Raw genomic sequence first — 12,091 nt, 5'->3', positions numbered from 1 at the left:
ATATGGAAGTATCTCTGGACCATTTCTATTTTTACCCTATATCTTTTTGAGATGTGTTGACCAAAGCGGAACACAACATGCAAGGTGAGGGCATACAACTGATTTATACAATAGTGCTATAATACCTTTAACGTTATTTTCTATCCTTTTCTTCAGACATCCTACCATTTTATTTTGATCACCACCATACAAAGATGTTTGCACTGAGCTCTCCACAAGACCCCTGGCTTTTTTCCTGAGTGTATTCAGTTATTTGTAGAAAGCAACAACGTGCGAGAGTAATTAAAATTATTTGTTCTAATGTGCATCACCTTGCACATGTGACCAATAGATTTCATCTGCTCAGTTACCTAGCTCTGGTAGGTCCCACTGGACTTAGGCACAGTCTTCTCTACTCTTGACTAACCTAAATAATTTTGAGTCATCTGCAAAATGTTGCTACCTCACTGTTTACTCTTGTTTCCAGACCATTAATGCACGCTCACCTCACTGTTCAACTTTATACCATATTGAACACTGACCATTTATTTCTAGCTCTTTGATTCTTTCTGCTAACCAGATTCTGATCCAGGACAGGACTGTGCCTCTCACCCATGACTCTCAGTTCCTTTTATAGCATCTCTAATGTTTTTTTTGAATGAGGTAGTGACCATGCTGTGATGGAGCCTAGAGGAAGTTCAAAGGCACAATGTAATGGCCCTTGCCTCTAGTAGCTCCCTGAGATCTACACAGGTCTTGGGAGATTTCTGGGTTTAGGAAGGAACCCTCTCTCACTTCCAAGGGTGAGCAAATCCCTCTGCCTCCCAGCTGAAGGACTGGGAGGAATCACAGAGGGTACAATAACCTGAACAGAAGACCCCACACACATAACTTTTGTTGCTCTGGGTTACAGCAGAGACACCTATACATATAGAACATAAGAGACAAATCCTCAGGACCGGATGGCACACACCTAAAAGTAATGAAGAAATTTAAGAATGAAGCAGCTAAATTGCTCCCCAAAATATGCAATCTCATTAAAATAAGCGATTGTTATAGAGGACGCTGATGTTGATTATGATATATAATAGTGTTGATTGGTGACCAGGTGGGTGGCCTTATAGATTACCTGTGTAGTGACTGATGCCCTCTCTGCCCAGAAAGCTGTTCTGGGACATTCAGAATTCAATCTGGGGCCATTTGATCTGCAGCTGCATGTGTTTCAACAATGCAACATTTCACCCATCTACCTAGAGCAGATTTAAATTCTTTTAAGCCTCGGCATTTAGACTAAAAGGAGACTAATGACGTTTCCCTGGACTGATTGTTTCTATCCCAGTAAATCTAACAGCACTTCTCATCTCCAGCTTTTTCTCTGTCATGTTAAGACTTTGGGCAAAATGAGGAAGAGCGATATCCTGTGATGTATGAAAGGAAGAGTTAATCTTAGTAACAAATGACTTTGGAGTATGAAGTATTGTCTTATCCTCCTGGAATATGTAGTAAGGTTCATGTCTTCTAGCAGAGGTTTCAGAAACTCTTCTAAAAAGGTGATTCGGACTACCAAGCATGTATTTATGGTGAGAAAATATGGGAAATTAGATAACTCCAGTGCGGATGGATGGGTTATGAAAGCTCAACGCACCGTGGTCTGGTCAGAGGTCAGGAAGATAAGCCTGATTGTTACAGACATACTGCTGTAAGGCACTTAGATAGCACTGGGAAGTCTACCAGAGACATGCCTGAGCCTATATTTATGACACTTTTTACTGTTGCAATATAAGATATCAGATGTAATTGCAGGAGATCTTAAGACCAAATCTAGACTATTTTGTAATAAATCCAGCAGATCTGGGTTATCTGGTTTCCAGGACCTGATCTTGTTATCGCAACACTAATAAGAGACTTTGACTAGACTCCTACGTAGGCCGAAGTGGTGGAAGGTCTGTGGGAGGCTAGGAAGGTCACTGTTATTTTGGGAAAGCATCTCATCTTGTTTAGGCTTGTTACTCAGTAGCCAAGCGGTCAGGTTCAGGTAATCTGGGGAGGGAAGGAGGAGCAATCCTTTGAATAAGAGCTGGCTGGGAGGATGGATTGGAGGTCTCTTGAAAATTCCACTAGGTCTGACAACCATAGCCAGTTTGGGTTGACTAGAATAATCATTGTTTCCTCCTTTTTGATTTTTCAAATTACCCTTCTTGCTACAGGAGGAAGACATGCAGAAGCGGATTTGGCCCTCTCTGGGCCAGAGCATCTGATCCCAATAATTTCTGGTCTGCTTCCCTAGTGAAGAAAAAGCTTTTTTGGCATGTTTTTACTGAAATAGATCTACCTGGGGATTGCCTAGCACCCTGGATATCAACTGGATTTCTTCATGATTTAGACACCAGTCTGAGGTCATTACCTGCTGACAATTTACCTGCTTTTGTGATCCCTTTTATGTGGAATGACCTGTTGGAACAGCTTAGGTCATTTAGGTCACTAGCTTAGGGACAGATCTAGTTATTCTTTCTCATGTCTTTAGTCCAGAGGAATCCATGAAATTCCTTCATGATCAGGCTTCCCTATGGCGTAATCTCTACACATGAGATCAGAAAACACAAGAGTTGGCAATAAAGATACATGGATGACACTCACTTTTGCGTCACCTCGGCTCTGTGCCTGGATTTTAGCGATCATCAGCTTTGGAGAGGAGAGAGGATGCAGAGGCCTCAACAAGCCATCCAGTCTCTCATCACCTTCCACTGGCAGAGTGAGTCCTATGGGCAGGGAGCAGTTGCATATAAGATCCCCTGAAAGGTACCACTTAGCCATTGCCTGGCTCTATTTGGGCAGGATTTAAACAGAGAGAAGGAGCTTAGTGTGAGCTCTGCTTGGGGAGCAATGCACACAAAATATTGGTACTGTAAGAGAGCGGATAAGGGGGGATTCTTCTCGCTGCCATCCCCAGAAGTACCTTTAAAATATGGGATTGCAATGGGTAGAGAAGGGTTGTGGCCCAATCCAGGACCCCTTGGGCAGTCTGACCTGTCTTTACTATTTGCAGGAAGAGAGATGCAGCTCAAATATCTTGGACAGGGTGAGAGGCTGAGATCCAGAAGGAAATCATCTATCTGCAAAACATTCGGCTGAAACCCACTTGGGAACAATTTCTGTGCAATCCCCATCCCTCTGCGACAGAAGCATCAAGACAAATTGTCTTAATCCAGGGTTAGCTTGACTGCCTGCAATTATTGTTTTTTCTTACAGTAAATAACTATTTCTTTTTTTAAAAAATCATAGAACCGTGTAGCGTATTGAAAGTACGACGGAAGACAACATGTTAAAGAGCATAGAACTATTGCTAGTTACGGCAAAAATAAATTAGAGACAAGACACCCTGAATGAGCAAATGAATGAATCTTCCGCCAAATCTTATTTAAAGCCTGACATAGTCTTGATTGGAACTACGGCTCACTCCAAGTACCTCCAGACTCGCTTGGCAGAATGACTGTCCAGTTTCTTTGATATGGATCGTATAGTCAGTATATTCTAATAAAGATAAACTCCAAACTCATTACCTTTGATACGCCTTGTTCTTGACCTAAATGTAATAGTAATTTTTCCTTAGGGTACATGATATACATGAAAAAGTTCAACTTCCTTTTAAAACACCATTAGAATATTTTACTGTATGTGGACATACACTCTGGTTACTCCTAAATGCTATTCTATTGAGTATAGTTTATATTCACTGGCAAAGCTAAATCTCAGGGGAAGCTAGAGAGGGAATGCAATTTCTAGTAATAACAGCTCACAACAGTGAATACTATCCACTTATCCCCACAATTTCCAGCTATTTTGGACTCCTTTCTGAATTAACCTTTCATATCAAAAGGAGCAATTCTGCACACTAGAGACTCCGACACAATTTCATGCATAATTTATTCACTCAGTTCAACATTAAACGCAGAGTCCTTGACTTTGTCAAGGTGGATTCTGTTGGCAGACTTCACAAGCAGCAAAACAGGAGAAATGAGATCTGCAACTCAACCTATTCACCTATTCTCTCTGGTAAAGAGGCGGTGGGGGGGAAGAGAGAAAAAACCCTACATGGTTGCACAATGCCCTGTAATCAGCGCAATCTTCTGCAAGCACGTTATTTTTTTCACGTTGTATTTTAGATTTTGAAATGGACATAACAAAAACAACAGACTTGAATCATTTCCCCTGCACTTTGCATTCACCTTGGGCCCGATCCTGCATTCTTTGTTCAACAAAAACTCCCCCACGAGTCAATGGGAGTTTTGTATGCAGGATTGGGCTCATTCTGTACAACCTTTGCATATGTGTGAAGGAACACCACACATCAGAGTATTTTTGAAAGGGCTTTGTTTGGAAATGACTCTGAAGTGTCAATGTGAACATCAGAAGTCTGAACACAGAAAAGGGAAGCTGCCATGCTTATTTCAAAAGAGTTTAAAATGATTGAAGTCATTGTGCATAGATGTATGCAACATGCCTCTTTTTTTCCCCCACTCGGAAAGAAATGTATTTTTGGTCATTCATCTGTACCAAATTCGGGACCCAAGAGATTGGTTTTTCATGCAAGCAAGTGGATTAAGAACACCTCCTGCTAGGCTACCACTGCCCTTTGCTGTCTATTTTCACTTGCACCTAAAGCAGGTTTGAACCAAGTATTCAAATGTGAAAAGGCTATTGCATTATTATTATACAGTATGCCCCTTCCGTGGACGGATTTGTATATGTCAGCTACCGGCAGGAGGTAGGTCCCTACACACCCGGTGAATCCCTTCAGAAATGGTAGCTACATTTCTAGGAAAGATTTTACTGCACTGCACATAAAGTGTTGCAGGTGAGGAGAAGTTGTCCAAATGCATTAACAAACATGCAGCTTTTCACCATAAGCAGCATGTCTATCTCAGGCCCCGCTCCAGCAAAGCACTTAAGCATGTGCTCAACTCTAAGCATATGAGTACACCCATTAACTTCAATGGGAGTACTATGCTAATCTAAATACCATACAACCTGGTAGCGTTCTGAGGCATGGATGGAATACATAGTGCTCAAAAAATATGCCAGGCAGTCCTATTAAAGATGATTTTGGCATTCATGATGCATCTTCCCAGTGTTGGTGGCATGCAGTGTTCACAGACTTGATTTCTACCTGCAGTGCTACACAAGACAAAGCCATGCAATAGGATGTGCAGAGCAGGTAATCTTTGACAAAGAGACTAAGAAACTTGCTACATTTATATATCTAAGTAACTAGAGGGAGAGGCTTTAGGAAGCCTGCATGGGGGGATATATGTATCCTCTGTTGCTATGCTTCATGGACATTCCATCAGGACAGTAGAGAGGGCTCTGGGGATGAAGTGAATTAGGAAAGCTGTGGAAGCATGTCCAGTAGATATGACCTATATGGATCAAATTTGCTGAATAGCTGTGGGCACAGTTCCTGTGGAGACTGTTGCAGATTACGGGCCACAGTAACACTCAAGGAGAGTTTTTGTTGCCCCTCTATGACTTGGGGGTCAGGACTATTCTGTCTCCCATAACCCCTGTGGAGCATCTGTGAAGAGAACTAATTTATTGGGGTTCTGCCATGGAAGAGCGCATTTGGGCTGAGCTTTCATCTCTTCATAAGTTTAAGACCAGAAGGGACCATTACATCATCTAGTCTGACCTCCCACATATCAAGACATTAAATTTCACCCAGAGAATCCTATGCTGAGCCCAATGACTTGCTAAACTAAAGCATTTTAGCTCTCAGGAGACTCATCTATTGTGTGCCACCGGCAGAGGACAGGAGAGAGACTTAGGCATCAATGTCACCAGAAGGGAACTGATTAGGTGACATATGTCCTGATGATCCTATCAGGCAACCCATGCTCCATTCTCCAGAGGGAAACAGAAAACTTCTAGTGTTGTCAGCCCATATGACCCACAGGAAAATTCCTGGTGGACAGTTAGACCCTGAGCACATGAGCACGACACACCGATCAGGCACCTAAGACAGTGGATTTTCCATACTACCTCAGAGCACCGGTTCACCACAACGATTTCTAGCTCTAAGGTTAGAAGGAAGAGGCTAACACACATGTCTCATTGAGCACCTGTGTAAGGTACACAGATATCTGACCACTTCAATAGAAGAACATAACTAAAAACATCTTTTGGCTCTAAGAAATCAACTCGAGCTGCACACAGACATTTTCAGCTCTCGTTTTCACAGGTTCACCTAAAAATGTCACTGGGATTTTCACAGCTGCCCAATGGAGGTTAGAAGCACAACTCGTCAATTTCAAAGGGAATTGTGCACCTAAACCCACCCCGTTCTTTATAAAATGTAATATCTTTTCCATGAAAAATATGGTACAGCAGTAATGACAGTACCTTAAACAGTTTTTTTTTTCCAGGTACACAAGAACATAAGAACGGCCATACTGTGGCCATCCACAATGGTCCATCCAGCCCAGAATCCTGTCTGCCAACAGTGGCCAATGCCAGGTGCTTCAGAGGAAATTAACAGACCAGGGCAATTATAATATGATCCATCTCCTGTCATTCAGTCAGAGCACTTGGTAGTCCGAGGCTTAGGGACACCAGAGCATGGTGCTGTATCCCTGACCATTTTGGCTAACAGCCATTGATGGAGCTATCCCCCATGATCTGATCTAATTCTTTTTTGAACCCAGTATTGTTTTGGCCTTCACAACATCTCCTGGCAATGTTCTACAGGTTTTAGTTACTCTAACAAAATTCCCATCTCCTCAGAGAGTGATCCTACTCCTGTTGAAGCCAATGACAAATCGTCCATTGACTTCAGTGGTGCAGCGTCAAGCGCTGATACAGTAATTCTTCAATCGTTTCATAACAAGGAATCCACAGCCATGAGGCAATAAGCGCCTCCAGCCAAATACCGAACACCTTCGACTCCCACTAGCTTAAATGGGAGTTCAAGGCATTGAGCCTCTTGCAGGATTGTGCTTGGAATGTTCTTTTGGTGGTTGCTGATAAGAAGCAACAGGAAGATATAAAATCAATTGCAGCATTATGTTTCAAGGATTTAATTTTCATGTCTTCGCTCCCATTCTGGTCCCTTCTTTAATCTCTTCACAGCAGGTACCCCGCCTGCCTCTACATATTTTAATTCAGTCACAGTAAGTCAGTTGCACAGAATGAGCAGTAGAGAGCAACAGCAATTCAATTATTTTCACACTCACTGCAGGGAGCAAGGATTTTAAACACCACTCCTTGCAGGTAATCTGTATCATTTCGTGTTCAGGATGCATGCCAAAGCTCTTTGTTTCTTTCCTATCAAATGCATAGGTCACAAAAGCCAGAGGTCAAAAAGCTCCTGGCCATTCAATTTTAGAAACGAATACAATCCCGGCTAATACAGATAATGTTACAGCTGAACCCACACTTCAAACTGACGTCATTTTCAGCCTCAAATGGATTGGCATTAGTACTAGAAATGTCCCTTACTTAAGGATGCCTATCATGGGTTATCAGCAGAAATAGAACCCTCAACCTTCAGAACCAAATGTTTGGGTAGCTAACCCTTCAGATAGAGGAGTTCCTCCATTAGCAGATATCAGTGGTAGGCTTTACTCTCCGATGGGACCACCCAATGGACAAGACAAACCAAATCTAGCTACCGTGCTAGATAATGCTTTGGAAGTGGAAAACTTTTGTCCTGATTCCCTGATTGTGTCATCAGTAGAAAGATATCTAGAGAATATCACCAAAGCAAAGACCTCTACCACTTCAGCTACAGAACTTGGTCCATCTTTTATAAATTGTACTAGACGGCTAGACTCTGTGGGGTCAGTCACAGAGGGCCACGTGTATACTTTGCCCATGTGTTGCTTTGGGAATCATAGGCTCTGATCCAAAGCCCATTGAAGTTAGTGGAAAAGCTTCAATTGACTTCTATGGGTGTGATCTAAAGTCCACTGAATTTAGAGATGAATTGTTCTCCTGATTAAAAAGTTTCAACGCTTCTAGATAGGAAACAGAAACAATACCATGTGATTTAGCGGTCCAGTCACACACCAGGAATAACAAATAGCCCCAACTAAATAGTTGAAATGAACAGTTCATGAACAATCCATGACTGAATATTTTTTTGCATATTTGCAAATGACAAAGAAATCAGGATACATCAGCAAACAACCTGTGGACAGGAAATAGGACTAAATGTATTTGCAAACAATACCACAACCAGCTCTAAAACAAATGTCCCCCTCCTTAAGATTGTAACCACTTTGGGCAGGAAATGTCTTTTTGTTCTGTGTTTGTACAGCATCTCATGTTAAACGGAATCCTGGTCCATGACTAGGGCTCCTAGATGCTACAATAATATAAATAATGAATGATTATTATTAATTAATAAACAAATAATAAGTGAGTTTACCTCCAAAGTGTCTGCTATTGGTCCCACTTTCACACTTATCTGTTTAACATGAGATGAGTAATCAGACGCTTCCTGGCTTTTCACTCCAAGATATGACTCTACTGCACATGCAGTTATTTTTCCATCATCTGGCAATGCCTCCACCATATCAAGGATACTGTGACCTTTAAGCCTGCCAATTAATAAAATCCTCTTGGCTCCAATCAGATGAACAAACATCCTGAGAACTTGGCCTATTCAAAGAATAGAACAAACTGTTAAAAATAACCATATTAAAGACAATACACTGTACATTGTTCACAATTAAAATTAAATCTAACTTCTAAGTGATCATCTTTTTTTTTTAAATCACATCTTAAAACACTTTAGAATAGGAGTTTAACAACAGAATCTGACAGCATCTCCTCTAAAATGCTGCTAACGACAACAGAATAAAGGTACTGGTTTTAAGTGTAGAATCTTTATCATCAATGCTGGTATTGTTTAAGTGCTTGTTAAATAGTGCTTGAAATATTGCATATTTTAACATTCCCCCCAGAAGAAAATGGCTTTAAGATGTCTCCTGTATTCTTTCTGGGACCAGGTTAAAAAAAAAATCACATTACCTTGCATTTGCTCTTAGAGTCATTATCCCTAGACAGCACCATCATTTAAGAAATTTATCATCAGCGCTGTCCTTTGAACAATGTATTAGTGTAATACATTACAAGAGTGCTTCACTGCAATGATGTATCACGGAAAAGATGGCAACATTTGGGAAGAATGAGTCCAGGAATAGATTTAGTGCAATAGCTTTGCAAGTGAACACAACCCCAAGTGTCGTTAGTTTGGAAAGGACCAATACTTGCCCCACTGCAAGCACACTTAAACAACCTCTGCCAACCTGCCATTTTTAATAAAAAAATTGCCCTTCACCCCATTAATCTGGTCTCTTTATTGTTTGTGAAAGAGGCAGAGCAGGTTTGAAAATTAGATTTTCAAGAAAAATGAAGAAGAATCCAACCATAGAAAAACCTCTTATTTAAATCCTTTTTGTCCCAAACACTTTCACATTGTCTGCCTACACCCATCAAACCTTCTCTCCGGATGCATGGGATATAGTGGGACGAGCATCATGGTCTTACTGGTATCTGGCATTCAAAGTTTGTAGCATGTCATTACGACTCGGACTGATGGACTTGCCTTTTAGATAGCCAGAGGTGCATTCTTTATGAGGCTTAACTTTCGTTTCAACTCCTGCCACGTTCGGTTGCCAGCCTTCAAGGGAGTCTGTTCTAAAAAGGAAACAATCAGCGGAGTGTTATTGTCTTGTACAAAATCTGCAAATCCCTCTCCTCCCCTCCCCCTCCACACACACATACACAATGACATGAGACAGGGCATGCCGGCAAATAATGGAATGATATGCAAGAACATTGGGGCCCGGAAGAACAACTGGTACCCTGAACGACAAGGGTCCCCAGAGGGCTCTGTAGCAGGCAAGCAGCATCACAAGAAGACTCTGCTGCGGTAAGTCCCAGAGCCTCCTATTCTCCACAAGTCACAGAATTCAGTGTCAATCTAGCTCCAGGATAGCAAAAACTCCCAGGCATCAGGTGGGCTGTGGTCATGATTTATATAAAACAGAACAGCTGTAAAGGAAAGGAGATCCCTCATTGAGAACTGATGTGTGGCACCTCCCCAGCTGTTCTTGGTATATTATCTCTGTCACCTCCATGGAACACTGCTCTTCTGGGCTGGCAACTCCAAAACGGAGCTACTGCCTTCAGAAGACTCCATTCCTTGGAGATGGAACTCATTTAACCTCCGCCCTGTAACCCGGGAAGAACCCACTGGACATCAGGAAACTCCATGAAGATCATCTTGGGAGTCGCCAGGCATTATTCCACAGAGCCTAACTAGCATACAGTGTATGCCAATCAAACAGGGCTAAATAAGGGTATGTCTCCACGGCAACTAAACACCTTGGCCTGTGTCAGATGATTTGGGCTTGTGGGGCTCAGGCTACAGGCCTGTAAAACTGCTATGTAAAGATTCAGGCTTGGGCTGGCAGCCGAGTGCTGGGACCCCGGGAGTAGTGAGGCTCTACTTTGGAAAGAAGACAGCATGGGATATCAAAGGAGGCAAGAGCCACCAGGCAGGTGAGATTCCCCCATCTGAAGAGAATAGCTGCCACCGCTGTCAATCCCAGGAGGCTCGTGACGCTTCTGCAGGCCAGAATTTTACGCCACGGAAGCTATTTTTACTCTCCTCCTGCCCCCAACCTTCAGTAAAATGAGAAAGAATTCATAACCCATATCAGACACACTCAGATAATCCAAGCCTTGACGAGCTGAACATTTCCTATAACCTCTTTTCTGCCCCTCACAAATGCTTTAACAACTTTAATAAGATAATGTATAGCTATTATCATACAGCTAGCGCAAGTCAAACAACTATCAGCTATTATTTCAGCAACAGAACTAATGCTCAGCGTTCCCGTAATCCACAGACTGGAACAGTTTACACATTGTCAATTTCAGAAAGAACTGGCTTTTTCCACAGATCAGAATTTATGCTGATAGATGGGAACTATTTAGCAGACCCTACACACCCAGGTAATATGCTGCAGCTCAAAGAGGAATAATGAGGGTATCAACTGGACTTCTGAATTAATGATACCTAAAATTAGTTTAATTAATTAGTTTAGTTACCAAAATAATTTAGTTAGCAGCATAATTAATATTTGTAGAGCACTTTTGAGATAAAAGCTCTACTGCATACAAAGGCAATTATTGCTGGGCTGAATTCTCAGGCTCCTAATATGTTTTCTATAGAAAGTTCATCTGTGTTTACTCCTAACTGGAAGCAAATAGAGAACGGCGTTTAAAAAAACCAATGGCTGCATTCGAGCAGGATCTCCAATGTTGCAGACTGTTAAAAACCACAGCTTGTTGTTCTTATTAGTGGTTAAATCCTGACATTCTTTCTGAGGTCTTGATCCTGCAATGAGCTCCACATGGGGGGGATCCCTGTGCCTGGACAGAGCCCCAGTGAAGTCCATGTGAAGGTCAAAGCAGAATTGGGGCCTTAGCTATTAACCAATTGTTTTGCCAAGTCCTTCCTCAGACAAACTCCCTGGTTTCCCAGGAACAGAGAAGAATCAAGCCCCTTCTTTCTTGGCTCTCCTAAAACCAGTCCAAAAAACCATTGCACTGTGGGTTTTTAATGAGTTCTAAAAGAGAAGAAAACTGTTAAATGGTACGCATATGGTGAATCTACCAAGGGGAGCGGTGGATTCACCATCTCTTGAAGTCTTCAAATCAAGACTGGGTGCCTTTCTGAAAGATATGCTTTAGTCAAATACAAGTCCTGGGGCTCAATATGGGTAACTGGATCACATTCTATGGCTTGTGTTATACACAAGGTCTCTTCTATTCAGGTTGTTATACCATGTTCATCACCACAGTATCTGAGTGTCTACCATTAGTGCATTAAGGAACATGTCTAACATCTGTCTTGGCCTGGTCTACACTAGGGGAGGGGGATCAATCTAAGATACGCAACTTCAGCTACGAGAATAGCATAGCTGAAGTCGACGTATCTTAGATCGACATAGAATCACTTACTTCGCATCCTCACGGCGCGGGATCGACGGCCGCCGCTCCCCCGTCGACTCCGCTTCCGCCTCTCGCCGTGGTGGAGTTCCGG

The 12,091-nt window shown here is 42.2% G+C and overlaps 1 protein-coding gene across 1 annotated transcript in view; it reads right to left on the bottom strand.

Annotated features, from left to right (window-relative positions):
* Positions 1-8,633, bottom strand: part of LOC128840929 (D-threitol dehydrogenase-like) — a 34,979-nt gene extending 26,346 nt beyond the window's left edge. Inside the window, exon 1 of the mRNA XM_054035534.1 lies at positions 8,402-8,633. Within this exon, the coding sequence (XP_053891509.1) occupies positions 8,402-8,620 (219 nt within the window). The 5' untranslated portion in view covers positions 8,621-8,633. The remainder of the gene's footprint in view (positions 1-8,401) is intronic.
* Between the last annotated feature and the right edge of the window lie 3,458 nt (positions 8,634-12,091).

The sequence above is a fragment of the Malaclemys terrapin genome, chromosome 7, assembly GCF_027887155.1.
Source record: "Malaclemys terrapin pileata isolate rMalTer1 chromosome 7, rMalTer1.hap1, whole genome shotgun sequence".
Classification (NCBI taxonomy): Eukaryota; Metazoa; Chordata; order Testudines; family Emydidae; genus Malaclemys; species Malaclemys terrapin.
The sequence above is the reverse complement of the archived record's forward strand: the minus strand, read 5'-3'. Positions and strand labels throughout refer to the sequence as shown.